Below are 19,987 nucleotides of genomic sequence, written 5' to 3' on the forward strand. Positions count from 1 at the left end.
AAAAAATCATCCAAAATTGTGATAAATGCGTTCGCTGAAAATTATTTCAAGCAGTTAGTTCATGCCAAATCCTGAGCTAATAACACCTGTCAAAACAGATACAGGGATCAGTGAACACAGGATTGTCGTAGTGAGATAGAATATTGTAACCCCCAAATCCTCCAAAAATTAACAAAAAGTATACCTATTTAAAAAAGTAGATAAAAATTCACTTGACATCTTCCTGAGAGACAATCTCCATTCTTTCAAATTAACAATGTAAGTGTAGACCAGATGTGACTTGAATTCAAAGAAATAGTATCAGCAGCATTTGAGAGATTTACACCCAATAAATTAACAAATGACGGATCTGATCCTCCTTGGTAGACAAAACGGGTCAGACCACTGTTGCAGAAACAACAAAAGAAAAAAACTGCCAAATTTAAACAGAAGCAAACCCTCCAAGATTGGCAATCTTTTATAGAAGCTCAAAATTTAGTGCAGACTTCAGTGCGAGATGCTTACAATAGTTTCCACAATGAAACTTCGTCTCGAGGCCTGGTAGAAAATCCAAAGACATTCTGGTCGTACATGAAGTTTGCTAGTGGCAAAACACAATCAATGCCTTCCTTGCACAATAGCAATGGAAATACCTTTGCCAACAGTGCTGCTAAAACAGAGTTACTAAACACAGCCTTCTGAAATTCTTTCACCACAGAGGATGAAGTAAATATTCCAGAATTCGAATCAAAAACAGCTGCAAACATGAGTAATGTAGAAATAGATATCCTCGGAGTAGTGAAGTGACTTAAATCTCTTAACAAAAGAAAGTCTTCTGTTCCAGACTGTATGCCAGTTAGGCTTCTTTCAGAGTATGCTGTTAAAGTAGCTCCATACTTAACAATCGTACACAACCATTTTCTTGTCGAAAGATCTGTACTCAAAGACGAATGTTGCACAGTTTGCACCAGTATTCAAGAAAGATAGTAGTAGTAGTAGTAGTAGTAGTAGTAGTAGTCCACTACACTACACTACAGGCCCATATCATTAATAGTGATAAGCAGCAGGATTTTGGAGCATATATTGTAATCGAACATCATGAATTACCTCAAGGAGAATGGCCTATTGACACACACATCAACACAAATTAGGAAACATCTTTCTTGTGAAACACAAACTAGCGCATTACTCACATGAAGTGTTGAATGCTGTTGACAAGGGATTTCAAGTTGATTCCATATTTCTAGATTTCCAGAAGTCTTTTGACACTGGACCATACAAGCGGCTTGTAGTGAAATTGCGTGGTTATGGAATATTGTCTCTGTTATGTGACTGGATTTGCAATTTCCTGTCAGAGAGGTCACAGTTCGTAGTAACTGACAGAAAGCCATCGAGTAAAACAGGACTGATTTCTGGCGTTCCACAAGGTAGTGATATAGGCTCTTTGCTGTTACTTATTTATACTCTGCCTGAACAGGCCTTGGAAGGCTCAACAGTACCGACTGACCGCTGTGTCATCCTCAGCCCACAGGCGTCACTGGATGCGCATATGCTGGGGCATGTGGTCAGCACACTGCTCTCCCGGCCTCAACTCAGTTTATGAGACCGGAGCCGCTACTTTTCAATTAAGTAGCTCCTCAGTTTGCCTCACTGAGTGCACCCAGCTTGCTGACAGCACTTGGCAAACCGGATGGTCACCCATCCAAGTGCTAGCCCATACTGACAGGACTCAACTTTGGTTATCTGCCGGGGGAATTGGTGTCACCACTGCCGCAAGGCTGTTGGCATTCCTTATCTATATAAACAATTTAGAAGACAATGTGAACGACTGTCTTAGGTTGTTTGCAGATGGTGCTGTCACTTATCAGCTAGTGAAGCCATCTTTGCAAAACGATTTAGAAGAGACATCTGTATGGTGCAAAAACTGGCAATTGACCCTAAATAACAAAATGTGTGAGGTCATCCATGTGAGTGCATCCATTAAATTTTGGTTACACAATAAATTAGATGCACCTAAAAGCTGTAAATTCAACCAAATACCTAGGAATTACAATTACAAACAACTTAAATTGGAAGGGGAAGGCTAACCAAAGACTGTGATTTATTGGCAGGACACTTAGAAAATGTAACAGATGTACTAAAGAGTCTGCCTACACTATGCTTGTCCGTCCACTTTTAGAATACTGCTGTGCAGTGTGGGATCCTTAACAGACAGGACTGATGGAGTACATCGGGAAAATTCAGAGAAGGGCAGCACATTTTGTATTGTCACAAAATAGTGGTGGGAGAGTGTCATTGAAATGATACAGGATTTAGGGTGGACATCATTAAAACAAAGGCATTTTTAGTTGCAGCGGAATCTTCTCACGAAAGTGACCTACATAGGGAGAAATGATCATCATTATAAAATAGGGGAAATTAGAGCTCGCACAGAAAGATATTGGTGTTTATTTTTCCAATCCCGTAAAGTGCATGAGAAAAACAGAGAATTATTGTGAAGGTGGTTTGATGAACCCTCTGCCAGGGATTTAAATGTGGTTTGCAGAGTATCCATGTAGTTGTAGATGTAGATTGAAGGTACTGTTTATGTATACTACTGACAGAACCTAACATATAGACAAGGGAGGAAATGTACGTTTTAATAGAGCTGACATAGGAATTTTACATCTGTCCGTTTTGTAAACAAACTGGGTGATTTGCAAGCCAAATACTGCTGCTGGTGCATGCTGCCATCACATGTACCATGGTGAGACATGTTTACCATATCCACAAGTGTTCAACAGTATGTTGAACTTGGCAAGCTCAACATCGACGTTCAAATGTGTGGTCTGTGCTCAGGCGGGTTACTGGTTGATTTTCGTACCAAATTAGCCTTTGCTAAAAGAGTTGTGAGAACATTTTACTGTTACCTGGTCTTACACACATTGCTGCACGATTTTAACTTTTGTTCTTGTTTACTTTGACGTAATTTAGTTATTAGGATTCTCCAAACCTATATAACAATAAAGTCACCTCCCCCCTCCTCCTCCTGAATATAAAACATAAACACTATTTTCAAGTTTTTTGCCCCCTAACTTAAATTTTTTTATTTATTTAATTATTAGTTTTTAAATGAGAAGTAGAGGATTAGACTCCAGCCATTATCCTTCAAAGAATTAAATGTTAACTTCCACCTCAAAAAACTGAAAAGAAACGAAAAAATAAATGACATTTAATTAAAATACCTTGATATGCTGTCTGGGGACATTCGTCAAGACAAATTAATAATGCATCAAAATATATGTTGTATCAGATACAACTAAAAAGAAGATAGTGTGGAAACGTGTGTGTGTGTGTGTGTGTGTGTGTGTGTGTGTGTGTAGGGGGAGGGGGGGGGGGAACACTGTAAGAAATAATGAAAAATGGAAAACATGGAAATGCTGTCAAAAGAATGAACACTCTAAGCTACTAAACTACAAAGAAAAGAAACAAATACTGAAAAATCCATAGTGGAGTAACGACAATATTATGAAAAGGACAGATTGCTATCCACCATATATAGTACTGACAGGAATAATGTGGGACACTAGATTGATGGGAACAATGATGACTCGAGTCATATATGGTAAGAAGCAGTCTATTCTTTTCGTAAAGAAAAGAAACAATAAGACTAATAAGGAATGTTGAAAGATATTTTGAAACAATGCAGTCCTGGAATTATAGGGTAATTACATAAAACATAGACAAATTTCTGCTCAAGAACAACTTAAAAGGCTGTCATGCCCTGAGTATTGGTTTTAGAGCTGTAAATGGTATAATTGGCTTTAACAGTACAGAAAACTGTAAAATATTGGCAAAACACTTCAAGCATCTTCTGAAGTGTCCAGATCCTAACCATAAATTACAGTACCTAAAGATTCACAGAAACTCAAAAGCTGATTCACTATGTGTAGTTGACGGAGTTAAGGAAGTAACAAAATCTTTTAGAAAATTACCAAGTCAGTAGCAAAGACTGCATAACACCTCAGCTTCTACAGTTGTCTGAAGTAAAATCATTGATCTATAAATAATCATGGAAGAAATTTTAAAAACAGAAAATATTAAAGGAGAGAACAGGGGCTTAATATTCTATTTCACTAGAAGGGTATAAGAAAGATGTTGACACTTACAGAAGTGTGGTTTGTTTGCCAATTGCTTATAAGCTATTTTCAATAATATTACTGAATATAAGATACAATCTACACTGGAGTCAATGGATGAAGAACCCACTCTAAACATATTTTCAACCTGATGCCCATAATTCATTACAGACTAATGAACTTCAGAGACATAGCTGTAACTTCTGATTTTTGAAAATCCTTTGATCCTGCTTATAGACAAACTGTAAATATTTGAAAATGGAGATGAATTTAGATTGGGAAACTTAAATTTGTGAAGTCCTTGCAGACACACTCAAATGTAAAATTTATGGGTAAGTTACTCCAATCTCCTTTTTAACTTCTTGTTAAGGAAAATACATATTTGTAATAAAAATGTAATTAACACAAAGTAGTTGCACAAACTCTGGTGAGGTGGAATAAAAGCAGTTTCAATGAACTGCCTAGCATTTGCGAGCAAAGTATGCAAGGCTTAAGGTTTTTTCCTCCTGCCCCCCCCCCCCCCCCCCCCCCCTACATCTGACATCATTCTCACTGCAAACACGGACTTGTGTAGGCACTTAAGCAGTTATGTGGTATACCACTCCCAAGTGAATTTATCAAGTTGTAATACCAGAAATTTAACACTGTCAACCCCTCTGATCTGCATGTCTTCATATTTTATACACATGCTGGAAGGATATCTCTTACAGGTTCTGAACTGCATATAATGGGTCTTTACAAAGTTTAATGACAGTGAATTAGCTTTAAATCATTTACTAATGTCATTGACAATTTGACTAGCAGCTATTTCTAAATCTTTACATAACTTACTACTTATTGAAATGTTTGTATCATGTGCAAATAAAACAAACTTAGCATCTGACAGTGTAACAGACGAGAGGTCATTAATGTACACAAGAAAAAGCAGTGGACCCAAGACGGAACCTTGAGGAACACCACATGGAGATTGACTGCTTACTGCATAGGTATTTCGAAATGACACCCTTTTTTTTCTGTTAGTTGGATAGGATTCAAACCATTTCGCAGCATTGCTGGTGACACCATAATATTCTGATTTACATAAGAGAATGCTGTGGTTCACCCAGTCAAAGGCTTTTGACAGGTCACAGAAAATGCCAGTAGCCAATAATTTATTATCTAATGAATTAAGTACATTATCACTGTAAGTGTAAATAGCTTCCTTAAGAAACTCAAACTGTCACTCAGACAATATATTAATTGTAGTCAGATGCTCAAGGAGACGCTTGAACACAACGTTTTCAAATATTTTTCAGAACGCTGGCAAAAGTGAAATTAGTCTGTAGTGTGATGGTATCTCCTTATCCCCATTCTTGTAAAGATATTTTAGCCAGTCTAGAAATGTTCCACTGTTAAGAGATTGATTACATAAATAACTTAAGATCAACTCGCATGAGCACTCTTTGATTATCTTCGTTGAGAAGTAAAAGAGGATTACAAAAATTAGTCATTAAGTTTCAAGAACAAACGATTTTCCAGCAAAAAATGTGCAGATACTCCAATATTTGGAAGCAACAATTCAAGATAATGATGATAAAATCCATACATATTATAAAAGTGTGTATGTGCGTGTGCACGTACACGCTAACATGCATGTGTTTTTTTTTATCTCCTAAACCACTGGACCGATTTCAAACAGATGTGGTACGTATAACCCTTACTGTCGAGTAACATTTGCTGTGGGGTTTAAGAACCATGTAGTTCAGAAGCTATGATGACATAAACAGTGAAATGTGTGAAAGACCGCCACTTTATGCGTAACATTTTAATTTATTATTTCTGTGCTACTAACTCTATTCACAACAAATATTGCAGATGGTATCCATATATGCCACTGAATATACCTACAAAGTTATATCAATGTATGACAGAGAAATATCAGGAGATGTGACGTCATAAACACTGAGATGCATGAAAAATTGTTGCATTGTGCATGATATTTATATTTATTACGTCTTTACTACGAAATCTGATCCCAATTAATACTAAATCTGTTCCCTGTGCAATTTACAGTTCAGTATCCAAGTGTGCCACTGGAAGCATCTACAAAACTATGTCATTTTATTCTATACTGTTAAGACACTCCTACACTTGAGTCAACTTAAAGAAATCCTTGACACCTGGCAGCACTTTGTCAGCTTTCAACAGTGAAGCACAGATGGCTTTAGGCGAAGCAATAGCCATCTAAAGAGTTATGAAGAGACGTTGTCATAGAGATGTTCACAAAATAGAGTTGTAGACACACAAAGCAGCAGTGTCTAGTGTATGGACACTGTACACTACGCAAACACAGTTCATTTTTTGTTTTTGTTTCTAAGAGAAAATTGGCAGAATTGTCAGCTTGCTGTGTTATAAATGGAGGCATACACAAGACTGAAGGATTTTATGGTATGGTTAAGAACATTATGGCAAAAAGTACTTATCTAAAAACCTTTCAAGGTAAACTTTAAACCACAGTTGTGAAACTGGAACACACATTTCAGCGAATGCTTAGCTTGAAATAAAAGTTGAAAAATGGGTTATTAGAAAGATCAATTATAAATAAAATGTTAGACATTGTAAAAACTTTTCAAATATTTTGAAATTACAGGTTAACAATAAAATTTATCAGAAACTGTGTGAAAGAGGAGATTCCAGTTCTTCACAGAATGAATGATAATAGACTAAGTAACATGATCTTAAAGTTTATTTGGTTTCAAGAGGAAAAGAAACAATATAGGAGAAGAAGCAATTAAAAGATATGTTTCAAAAATAGGTTTCCATGGGGGTAGGAAATGAAATTGGCACATAGTAGTGTTTAATAAAAAGGGGAATTGGACTTGGCCCCTAGAAGGCCCTAACTCACAAAAAAAGGAGAAATAAATTAAAAAAGGTTCATTACATGCTCTTTCTTGTTAATTTTCTGTCATTGGAAAAACTAAATTTTCTATGTGCCTAACCATATTGTAATCTAAAGATTCTTTATGCACTACATTTAGCTACTTTTATTGAAAACAGAACCCCTTTGTTTTTATCGCTCTTAGTTGTAATAGACGTAGTTTCCAGACTTTTTTCATAGAATCAAGATGTTTACAAATGTAGCCTTTGCAGCAAACTATTTTTAGCTATAATGCTTTCTGTAACTGAAAGTAACATTATACTGTTCCAGATTATTAATTCATAGGTCAATTCTCTAGAAATTAATCTTTATTGTGTGAAGCATATTGTGAAAACAGAGTAAATTAACGGTGAAAATATTTATTACTTGTCTACACTTAACTAAAATATTTGGAAATTATTGTTGGACATCACCACCCTGTTCATCTGTCCATCTCCCTCTGTTCCTCTCCGTATACCCCTACCCCCCCCCCCCCCCCCACACACACACACACACACACACACACACACACACACACACACACACACACAGCTTCTTGCCAATCCTAGGTATTCCTGAAATTTCTGGGCTCCTTTGTCTCCTTTTGATTTCCCAGTAAATTATCATGAGTGCTAATGTTGTAGACACAATTTGTAATTTATAATTTTGTTGTGAACAGGGATTCACTTACGTGGCACCTTCAGTACTAGAAGAGATGTACAAGCCACCACGCATTGTGAAAGCCAGATCACCCAGGAAGTCTGCATTTCCTGCTCCATCACTTAGACAGCCTTTCAGCCCCAGGCACAATCATCATTTAGCTCCAAATTTTGGCTTCCACCAAAGACCAGCAACAAATGACTACCCCATGGGAACTCCCAGCCAAGATGAGATGATGGAGGTGCAAGTTTATTATTATATTATTATTATTATTATTATTATTATTATTATTAATTATTACTATTACTATTATTATTACAAATTACCTTTAAAAAATGCTCTTTGAATTTGATTGTGGTGCACTGCTGATCAAGATCTCTTCCTCGTATTAACTCCTTTCCGTCTTTGGCCTTCTTAACCACTTCTGATTTGAAACTTATCAGGCATTGTCTCCTTCAATGTCTACTTTGTGTTTTTCCTTTTAAATGATTGAAGATAAATATCTGCTGCTGTTTGCTTCCACAGAAGAGTAAGGATGGTAATATTAAGAGTGCTATGGCAATTCACTGATAAACATAGTGGAAAGAGCATATAGGTCAAAAGAGTATACTGAAGGCCTCTATAAGGGGGAGGACTTGTCCAGTGACATGATAGCAGAAGAAATTGAAGTTAATGTGGAAGACATAGGGGATACAGTATTAGTGAGAATGTAACAAGGCTGTGGAAGACTTGATATTAAATAAAGAAAAGAGGATTCCACCTGAATTTCTAAAATTATTGGAGAAAGTGATAATGAAATGACTATTCACATTGCTGCGTAGAATCTGAGAGACTGCCAACGTGACCATCAGACTTTCGGAAAAATTTCATCCAGATAGCAAGGGCTGGTGAGTGTGAGAAGTATCACACAATTAGCATAACAGCTCATGCATACAAGCTACTGACAAAGATAATATATGGAAGAATGGAAAAGAAAATTGAGAATCTGTTAGATGACTATCAGTTTTGCTTTAGGAAAGGTGCAAGAGGCAATCCTGATGATGCGCTTGATAATGGAAAAAGGACTGAAGGAAAATAGACAGGTTCATTGAATACGTTGACCTAGAAAAGCGTTCAACAATGTAAAATGGCGCAAGATGTTCAGAATTATGGAAGGGGAAAAAAAATAGGAGTAAGCGACAGGGAAAGATAGGGTAATGTATAGTATGTACCAGAAACGAGGGAGCAATAAGATTGGAAGACCAAGAATGAAGTGCTTGAATTGAAAAAGGGTATGAGACAGGGATGCAGTCTCTCACCCCTACTGTTCAATCAATACATCAAAGCAGCAATGATGGAAATAAAAGAAAAGGTCCAAAAGTGGGATTAAAATTCAAGGTGAAAGGGTATCAATGATAAGATCCACTGATGACATTGCTATCTTCACTGAAAGTGAAGAATTATTAAGAGATCTGTTGAGTGGAATGAACAGTCTAATGAGTACAGAATATCGATTAAGAGTAAACCAGGAAGACAAAAGTAATGAGAATAGCAACTAACTTTAACATCAGAATTGGTGATCACGAAGTAGAAGAAGTTAGGAATTCTGTTACCTTTGAAGCAAAATAACCCATGATGGATGAAGCAAGGAAGACTTTAAAAGCAGACTAGCACATGTAACAAGGACATAAAAAGCGGACTAGTACAGGCAGAAAGACATTCCTGGTCCAGAGAAGTGTATTGGAATCAAACCTAGGCCTTGATTTGTGCAAGAATTTTTTGAAAATGTACATATGCAGCACAACATTGTATGGTAGGAAATCGTGGACAATGTAAAAGGGAACAGAAGAGAATTGAACCATTTGAGATATGGAGCTACAGAAGAACGTTGAAAATTAGGTGGCCTGATAAGATAAGGAAGGTGGTGGTTCTCCGCAGAATCGGCAAAGAAATGAACAAGAAGAAGTGACAAGATGATAGGACATGGGTTAAACCATCAGGGAATAACTTCCATGCTACTAGTGGGAGCTGTATATGGTAACTATAGAGGAGGACAGAGTGGAGAGTGAGGGTGGAAGCTGCTCTTGTGGGAATGTAATGGCACCTGTGCAGTGTTCTCAGTCAGGGTGTATACTCCCCTAGAAATCTGGGAAAATCCTTGGAATTTTTTTATCTGGAAGAAAACTGGGAAAACCTGAGAAATTTTCAGCATTCTGGGAAGTTTTCATTCTTTCAGTTTTCAGTTAAATTTTTGTAATTTTGGCTAGTAAGAACTGATAATCCAGCAAAAAATTTTACTTCAGTCTGCTACTGCAGAGTAATATGCAGCAATAAAACATAAATGGGAGAAAGACTTCAAATAAAACTTAAATTGCAGAGAAAATGCTCCATTTACAACAACAAAACAGTGTGTGCAAATGCACATCTGCCGAGAGCAAAATGTGTCAAACGACAAGACTACACAATACTTCAAAGCAACAAAGTCCTTTTGATCACACCATTTGACTCTCATTGAAAACTTGGAGGAGCAGCCACTTCGCAAAGTTTCAGACCCATAAGACCACATATTTATGCCACTATTTAAAATTTTACTGGCAGATTTGAGCTTAATGTATGTTAAAGGATAACACATGAAAAAAATATTGATATTATATGTCAAAGTTTAGCTTGTAGCTGCACTCTGTGTCTGTTAATGTAAGCCATTAATCTTTCCTATTTGTGTGTTCGCTCTGCTTAACAGTGATGTTGCTATCGGCAGACTACATTATATGGCCTATGCTCTGAATATCAGCTGTCATTGGCTGGAGCCATCACATGACATGAGCTGTGATTGGCTGACAAAAACACATCGCTATCTTGATTTCAGTGCTTCGGAAACTAACTTGCTGTATTTAGAGGATGTCGTATTTATACTTTAATACGAAACATTCAGTGTACATGTTACTGAACATCAAACATTTTCTCAAAACATGTCTTTTTTTATGCTGGCTTTCTTTTTCCGAAGTTTCAGGATATTTTGCGCCGGTGTATAAAACCTTTACCATTCTAAGGATTGAGAAGTTTCCCAGTTATGGAGAACATATACCATATTTACTCGAATCTAAGCCGCACTTTTTTTCCGGTTTTTGTAATCCAAAAAACCGCCTGCGGCTTAGAATCGAGTGCAAAGCAAGTGGAAGTTCTGAAAAATGTTGGTAGGTGCCGCCACAACTAACTTCTGCCATCGAATATGTGTAGCGCTACACAGGCATGCTTTGTAGGCACAAAGATAAATACTGGCGCCAAAACCTCTGCGTCAGTAAATAAATTTTTAAAAAAGGTGAAAGACGAGTTTTGACCACTGCATTTTCATACATTATCCAACGAAGTAAATACAAATTCCATATTGTTCATCTTCGAATGTAGCAGAATTTCAATATACTATGAAAATCCGAGTGGCAAGACTGTTTGGGATGTTTGTCAATGTGGCCAACTCTACGTTCTGAATTTTTTCCTGCCTGTGAGAAGAGATGGTTGCTAATAGGAACCTGATGAAATGTGAATCACATGCAGTATTCTCTTCACCATAAGAATAATGTCAATATAAACATTTTGCCATGTATTCTTTCATGTTTGCTGCTATCTCATTCAAATCCTGTCTGCCTAATAAACTACGAAACTAGAGTGGCCCAACAGCAAACGCGGAAGAATATACATATCGTGTCATATTTATATTCGTATTATTCTTATGCCTAATTGTGATACAGTCAGAAATGAAGCACGGCAACTGACTAGATTTTTAAATCTAAGATGACTCTAATTATGTGCAGAATTTGATGTACTAAAGAAGCGGCCGCAAAGATTTTGAAATGGAGAAAAATATTCGCCTAACTCTCGCTCAGAACATGTTCTATCATACGCAGTCTATTATTTGGTTCTTGTTGATCATTATCAAAGAAAGCAGCAGTGTAAATAACAACAAATAGCAGTCTCTTGCCATTGTTTCGCTAATGAGACGATTCCTCTCTCTCTCTCTTTTTTAATTGTAAGCGGCGGTAACACGCATAAAAGCAAGCCGTAAACACGCACTATCAGAATGCGACAAACAATGCATGACACAGTACAGTAATGTATTTTCAGCTTAGAGTGACGTAAACACCTATAACAAAGAAAACGGCACTTATCAGATCAAAGCAAAATAAGCAATCAATTCAAACGAGACGACGCACATGAAAAAGGAGGGGTACCCATATAAATATGGATGGAGTGCCTGACGCATAGCAATGGCTACCTGGTAAAGCTTAACTGCTAAGCTTACGACTCAAACCAAACTACTGTAGCTGTATCGTCATTCATTCGACCTAAATTGTGTCTCACATTACAATGGACCAACTTTGTTTCGATTTGGAGGTGCGGCCTAAAACTTTTCTCCCCCCTTGAATTTCAAATCTCAAATTTCAGGTGCAGCCTAGATTCGGGAATTCCCCCCCCCCCCCCCCCCAAATAACATACCATTAACATAATGCATTAAGATGAAGATATCTTATGCAGCTGAATTCTTAAATTCACTAGATTTGCCTGGCAGATTACTGCAAGTTTTAACATCGAAAATTGGCATGCCTGTCATTCTTCTCCAAAACATAAATCCAAACATGACTTTGCAAAGTTACCGGGCTCCCCACCTTTCCACCCTCCCTCCCCCACCTTTCCACCCTCCCTCCCCCACCTTTCCACCCTCCCTCCCCCACCTTTCCACCCTCCCTCCCCCACCTTTCCACGCAACCCTTTCCAGCTTTCCACGCAACCCTTTCCAGCTTTCCACCCAACCCTTTCCAGCTTTCCACCCAACCCTTTCCAGCTTTCCACCCTCCCCCAAATTCCCCCCCCCCCCCCCCCTGTTCATCGGTCTGATCACATATTACTAATTCAATAATTCTGTTCAGATATGAATGCAACAGTGATAAAATTGAGAATATTTCAGAGAGGGTGAAGATAGTGAGGTTGCAATATTTGCTGAGAAACATTCAGAAATATGTGTACTTTGATAGAGGAATTTTATGTTACTCTACTCAAAGGAAAGTGGGAAGAGGATGCACTAGCTTGCATCGCCATGAACTTAAATGAAATTTTACTCAGCATTTGAAAGCATGAATAGACTGGGTGAAAGAATGGCAGTCAAACTTGGTCACATTGTAAACTCAAAATATGGGCATGGGTGTCACAGCTTCTGGAACCGATTTGGTAGCTTTAAATTACTTTGAAGCTCTACTTTGTCAGAACATATTAAAAGCTATAATCTTAGTTTGAGGTAAGTATATTCTTGTCATTACCACTCCAGATAATAATTGTTCAATTCAGGAAGACCAGATAGCGAGTCATCACAGGTAGCGTTCATCGTTCTACCACTGTGAAAGTTTTTTCATCTGCAGAAACACGCTGTTTCTGGAAGATACTTCATTCCTGAATACAGATTTAATTTCAGAATTTCTGTGTCGGTCGTAGTTCCCATGTAATACTGGATTCAGTAACTGCTTATGTCACCTGATGTGTTTCAGCATTATATGTTTCTGGCAAAAGGAGAACAAAAAAAATTTGTCAGTAGTTATTCAAAGAAATGAGCAACATAAGAGTAAAGAAAAGTGAATAAACATACCTGATAATGTTTTTTCCTGATTTCCTATGATATTTTGCCTCAGGATCATCTCTTCATAAGGACCAACAGTAGTTAGTCGGACATTTTGCAGTACTCATGTTCCTTTGATAATGTTTTTGCATTTGAGAAATGTCCTAGTGGAACCATTCATCATGTTTGTCACTAGCACCAAGGTTATCCAGAAGTAGTTCAAATGATCATTCAAGCAATGTATCTTAATTGACATGTTACAGCCCATATAGTGATATGATCTCATTAGTTCTTGTACAATATTGTGATAGTTTCCTGCCTTATTGTTGCCTGAAAAGTTCTTACAAACCTTTATGAAAGACAGCCATGTTGTTTTTTCAAGTTGACTCAAAAAAAGTCGGGGAAATTTTCATCAGCCATTAATTCCCTTATTTGCATCCTTACAAATATTCGCTCCTTAATTTTTGCTTCACTGATATTTGGAAACTTATTTCTCAAATACATGAACCCATGGGATGTTTTGTCCATGGCTTTCACAAAGTTTTTTGTAGGACACAATTTAATATGCAGTAGAGCAGGCTGTTCCAGCTCGTCGGCTTCATTGTGAGCCGCGGAGCGCTCCCTGCTCCAGGGAGCCGTGACGCTCGCTGTGGCCATTCAAGTGGGCCGGCACGTGGCACAGCTGTCTGAGGCAGGCGGCAAGGCAAGTGTTTTGATGTGCCAGCTGCGTCTTACAAGATCGACAACCTCATACTCTTAGCTGCTAAGACGTGGTGACATGCTACACCAGGAAATACGATGTTCAGGAAATAAATAAGAAACAACTGTTTTACAAGAAATTGCATACTAACTTTATTGGGCCTCTGTAGCTTGATATTTTCTTTTCATTACAAGATCGGAAATATCAGGCATCAAAGTGTTCGCAGTGTTAATGCGGAGGATGGCCTTCATTGTTGCATCCTGAAGAAACGATCGTTCCTTACTTTTTACTCTTTTCATTACTGAGAAAAGCTGCACACAACAATACGTAGATCCAAACATGCACATTATCTGAGCGGCATTGTTGTGAAGCTTGGGAAATGTTTTTTTTCTGTAATGAACGATACCTTCGTGACAAATCCAACATGTTGTAGTATCTCTCTTTCAACAAAGTTGAATTTCACAAATCAATTATCTCCAATTGAAGTGACAGTGACAAGTCACTGGGGGAAACTGAAAAAGGAGTGCTGAACACCTTAAGTTCCATTTCCAAACTAGTGAGGTCTCGGAATCATGTTTCAAACGACGTGATGAGCTGCTTTAACTTTGATTGGTAATCGCCGAAAGTAGTACCTCCAGGTAGTTTTAAAGAAGCAAGAAGATTGAAGAACGTTAAATGTCCATTACTCATCTGCCTCTCGAATAAACGTAACTTCTCCATGAACACTTTGATCTGGTTGTGCATGTCAACGATTAACTGCCCTTTGCGCCCTTCAATGACAGATTTACATTATTCAGATGCATAGTTATATAAGCTAGGAATGCCAGGTCTGATATCCATTTTATATCTTTCAGCCAACACATTTCTTCCCCTTTCATTACGGGACGTTAAACACTAACCACCACCACCACCACCCCTTTCATTTCGAGAAAAAGGGATATTTCCTCACGAATGGCAAAGAAAACATCAAGAACTTTTCCCCGACTCAGCCAACGAACTGTACTGTGGTAAGGTATATCCCCATACTCCGCTTCCGTATCTTTCAGGAATCCTTTGAATTGGCGATGATTCATACTGTGATGCCGCACAAAATTCACACAGTGCCTCTTGGTGAATAAAACAAAGAAGAGTCAAAATGTCTTTCCTGAATTCGTCCCTGAGTTTATTTTTCAAACGAGAAGCAAAACCTTGGTGACGCCTAATAATTTGTGGTGCACCGTCTGTCACTACAGAATGGAGCTTATCCCAGGGCAAATTCATATTGTCCACTGATTCACAAACAGCTTCAAAAATGTCATGTCCTGTTGCGGTGTAATCGAGTGGTACCACATCCAAGAGTTCTTCAGTTACTTGCAGCTCCATGTCGACACCACGCACAAAGACTGCAAGCTGAGCACAGTCCAATATGTTGGTGCTTTCGTCAAGCGCTAGCGAAAATGCAACAAAGCTCTCCGCCTTTTTCCTGAGCTGTGTCTCTAAATCCGCTGCCATGTCCAGGATTCGACGAGACACTGTTTGCTTCGACAGGCAAACCCCTTCAATTGCCTGCACCTCCATTGGAAACAAACATTCTGCAACTGCTACCATGCACGATTTTACGAGTGGTCCCACCGAAAATGGCTTGCCACTTGTCGCAACAATGTGAGCGACCCTGTAGCTTGCTCGAATTGCAGATTCAGTAGTGTTTTCTCCGCTCTCATTCACCTGAAAATTATAAACGCATTACAGAACACACGTCTCCTGCTATGTCGTTCTTAAGCCTGGCTACCAGTTATCTGCGTGCAACGCCTTCTACCTGATCGTAGTGCGCTGCGTGAGGACGTGTATAATGTCGTTGTATATTGTACCTCTTCGCAGAATTGAGTACTTTATAACATACAAGACATTGGGGATGACCATCCCTCTCAATGAGTAGAAAGGTATCCTCCAATAGAGGTACAGTGCTCCCACGGCTAGTCATAGCTGTCATTGAACGCGGATTATTGCGTCAGTTGCGGCTGCATGCGGCGAGGGGGCAGTGAGTTTGCTTTCCCCCTCCACGCGGGCTCTGAGCTGCCACAGTGAGTGCTCCGGCTCCCTGGAGCTCGGTTGGAACAGCCTGCAGTAGAGGTAGATAAATATTTTTTGGGTTAACATGAGGAGTCTTCACCATATTCTTCTCTCCATGTAGCAATTTTTTCCAAGCAGGTCATTTTTTTACCAGAATGGTGGTTTTTTTCCATCTCTGCTGTCTCACTTGCATATAAAGCAGCAGTGATTTGTATACCCGAGCTGCAAACAGAGTAGAATTGCAATAACTGTGAGATCTATACATATACACTATTTATATTTCTCATATTGGATATGTGTGAATAGCAGTTCAGAGTTCTCATGTGTCTCCTTCATGTTAAATGCTTGAGCTATCGGAAGAGAAGGAAATTCCTCCCTTTGTGGAGAAGTACTGCTTTCAGACAAAGTTTGCTAGAATCTATGAACAATTGCCACTCACTCACATGGAAATCATGGACAAAAGTCTCCATAATGTATTCAATGTCATTACAAAAAACCATGTCACCTTGTCATGTTAAGAAAGAGGAGGATGGCAGGCACAATAACCATTCAATTTCATACCAGGAAGAATAAGATTCCTTTCTTTTAATCATGAAGCTAGAAGGTTTGCCCGTTTCTTTGACAAATTTAAATCGTGAATAAGATCATTGAGGCCCCCTTGAGAGAAGAAAAAAATGGCTCATTTGATTCACAGGGGGGCATTAAATGTTGAGTCAGTGTATCTCCCCCTCTGTCTTCATTTCAATATTCCTCTTCATTCTCTGTCACATTGTCAGGAGGCACTGGTTCCGGCAATTCTTCACGGTGATATGTAGGTCTTAAAGCAGGTAGTAAATTAGGACACTGCACAGTTTTCCTTATTTTAAAGGCGATTCCAGCTATTTCTGTCACACAAAAATAAGTCTGTTAAGTGACCTATTGATTTCCTCCAAATCGTGGGGACACCAAAGGACATCCGTCATTATCCTGTTAACTAGAATGTTAAGAGTGCAACACATGTCAAACAGCATTTGTAGGGGACCCATTTTTGTCTTGTTTGCCAACCTTGCACCCAAAATAAAGTTCATAACTTTTTTTTAAAAAGAGGATTAAGTTTTTGTTTTTGTGATTCCAGAGTTAAGTCACAACAGATATAACAAATGGAATTTGGGTTATTCACACAGGTATGAGGCATTTCTTCTAAAATCACTCAAAACACAAACCTACACGAACATACAGGAATGCACTTCGCAAGGTCAGAGCTTTTCCACTACTGAGAGTGACGCAGCAGAGCAACATGACGTGATAAAATGTGAGGATGACCCATCGGTCTCCATTGTATCCTGGCAGTGAATGTTGTAACTGAGATCATGTATGGAATTCCTTGTATGTATTTTGCTTGTCTGCTAACAGTTACATCTGCAAAAATAAATAAAAGCAAATTAAGTAAGTCCAAAGTAACCAATATGCAGCATTTTTAAGTTTTTGTTGTAGATAGAGGGTACTGTACATGAAAACTGAGCCCAATAAGCAAAAACAAATTTAATTTTAAAATTCAGTAGCTAAGAATGCCATTTACAGTCTTTGTAACCATTCACATTCTTTGTAACAAATAATGCTATTGACCAGTGGTATTTAGATATTTGTCATGGATATTCTGCATTTGTGTTTCATTTGCTTTAGTTTTTAATATTATTTTCCACTTACACATTTATTTGTTTTTCCAGGCCTAGGCTGTTTTGACGCACTTCATTTGATTCTGAGTTGTGTTCATTCAGTGCTTATCATTCTGGTCAGCCACTTTCGATCATTGGAGCATGAACTACCTGTCTACACAGAGGTTGGTAACAATCGCATAGTTGCACTATCTTCTCTGGTGCTCCTTCTGCTCTCTCTGAATGTTTGAATTCAGAATTTCAGCCATGTAATGATATGCTTGGAATTAAGACCCTCTTTAGTTAATAGAAGCATGGAAATTTGTGTCACGATGGCTATGTAAATTATTGTCACAGAGAATGGACGCTGTCTCGTACATTATTTTTTACAATGCTTGCACAGAAGATTTTTGTAAATAAAAAAAACTTTATCTTATCTGTAAATGTAACCATTCTGAGGGGCAGTAGGATGTGGTTAACATGTGAGATTCTGCAACTCTTCCCCAGCTCTGTCAGTAACATTCAGGAATGTATATGTCGACACACATTGTCAGAGCATGTATACCAGTGCCACAGCCTACTCAAGCTAAGCTCAGGGATGTATATCTTTTGGTAACCTCTATATGCAGTTCCAGTATCAAAGGAAAAATTTACCACATTTTTTCCTGAAAAGCTGCAGTTATGTGACTTGCGCTGAATAGCACAATTGGATATGAGCCAGCACCATTCATTTTTACATTTGTACATTTCCAGCATTGCATAATATCTGCATTTCTAAAAGGTTACTGTTTCTAATACGTAAGTGAAACTATAAAATTGTGCATCCTGTCCAAGGATATTCTGTTGACATAGGGAATGTAATTGTGTAACTGAACTGTAGATGTATGTTTTGAATTTTGTTTACCTCATTTATTTACAGAATCATCCTTTATAATTTTATTGGAATTTTGAAGTGAATTCTATATACATATATATAATTTGTTTTTATTTTTAGTGTTTATATTTATGACAATAATGTTAAAACATGAAAATGCCATATAAAGAGAACAAAGTGAAAAGTTAAATCCTGTTGCTGAATTATTGTAAATAATTTTTTTACGAACTGGTAATACCTCTTGAAGCAATAAAGTTGTGTTCACCAGAAGGCAATCATTTTGTATACATGGTATTGAGGGACAGAGAGAAATCTAATTTATAACTGCAAAAATATTAGGAATGTTCACACCTTTTTTTCTCTTCAGTGTAATAGCGTTTAGAATTCAGGGATTTTTTTTCCTTTTGCTCATTTTTATGTTATAATGCAACTGATAACTGATGGAGTTTCATCACAATCTTCCATATGTTGTGAACCCATAGATACAACAGCATTATGTCACAGAGAGCAGTCACTTTTAGAACTGCCAATTTAACTTTTTTAAAGCTATTTGAAGTATGTAACTTGTTAAAGAAATGTGAAGAAGCTTCTTTGATAGTTTGTTTCTTATGTTCCGTCTTCCATGGAAATCTGACAAGTTAGGTTTCTTAGAACTTCTGTGGCATATACAGCATTTGTCTACATAATAGCTATAATTAACTGCACTTGATTTCACTGAACTCAAACTTGCAACAGAAATACAAAGATGACATACACTCACATCCTTAAATATTTTGGCATTTAACTTGTGTTTATTTCCCTCTTTACACTATTTAACTTGTATTATTAAACTCTTTACGCTATTTGCATTTAAAATGCTCTGTGTATTTTTCTTTGTGTGCTGTAGCACAGTCAGAGGAAATTGCCTCTTGAGGTACTCCTACAGTTATTTATGTGGATTGTGCAGTTTCCCAATGACTGTAAAATCTAAGTTTTATTTGGTACAACCTTATTTGTAAATTATTCTTTCACCAGTCACTCCCACGTGTTCTATTCCTCCTGGTCTGTGTACATGCATTTGGTCCATTATATAGTGCAGAGGCTTTCTTTTAGAAGTCAGGAATGCAAATACTGTAGCAATTTTCCTTAGTTATAAATATTTACATAATTTTCCTTTAATGTCAACCAAAAATTAAGCTTATGGAAAAAAGGATTTGGTAAAATAACATTCAGTAAAGGATGTAGACACTCGAGCACAACCAGGCAGGACACTATTACACCTTAAAAACAGCAAGAAATAATCAGCTATGAAAATCTGTGTGTTGTTCTGGGCACATTTTGATTTTGAAACATAATTTTTTTTTTTTTTTCTTTTAAAGATATCTTCCATTTTGTTGTGGTAAATATTGATATTTTGTACACGAGTCAAGATAAATCCATTAAAAAAGTGGAACTCATGTTGTGACTTACTGAAATGAAGTGTACTGGACAAAGCTGTAAACTTGAGAAGTGGAGTT

At 37.6% G+C, this 19,987-nt stretch overlaps 1 protein-coding gene across 1 annotated transcript in view; it reads left to right on the forward strand.

The window, feature by feature from the left end:
- LOC126486056 (ribosomal protein S6 kinase beta-1) overlaps positions 1 to 19,081 on the forward strand; it is a 168,837-nt gene extending 149,756 nt beyond the window's left edge. The window contains exons 11-12 of the mRNA XM_050108921.1: positions 7,673 to 7,894; positions 17,690 to 19,081. Coding sequence (XP_049964878.1) covers positions 7,673 to 7,894; positions 17,690 to 17,695 — 228 coding nt within the window. The 3' untranslated portion in view covers positions 17,696 to 19,081. The remainder of the gene's footprint in view (positions 1 to 7,672; positions 7,895 to 17,689) is intronic.
- The last annotated feature ends 906 nt before the right edge of the window (positions 19,082 to 19,987 follow it).

Source organism: Schistocerca serialis, chromosome 1 (genome assembly GCF_023864345.2).
Source record: "Schistocerca serialis cubense isolate TAMUIC-IGC-003099 chromosome 1, iqSchSeri2.2, whole genome shotgun sequence".
NCBI classification, from domain to species: domain Eukaryota; kingdom Metazoa; phylum Arthropoda; class Insecta; order Orthoptera; family Acrididae; genus Schistocerca; species Schistocerca serialis.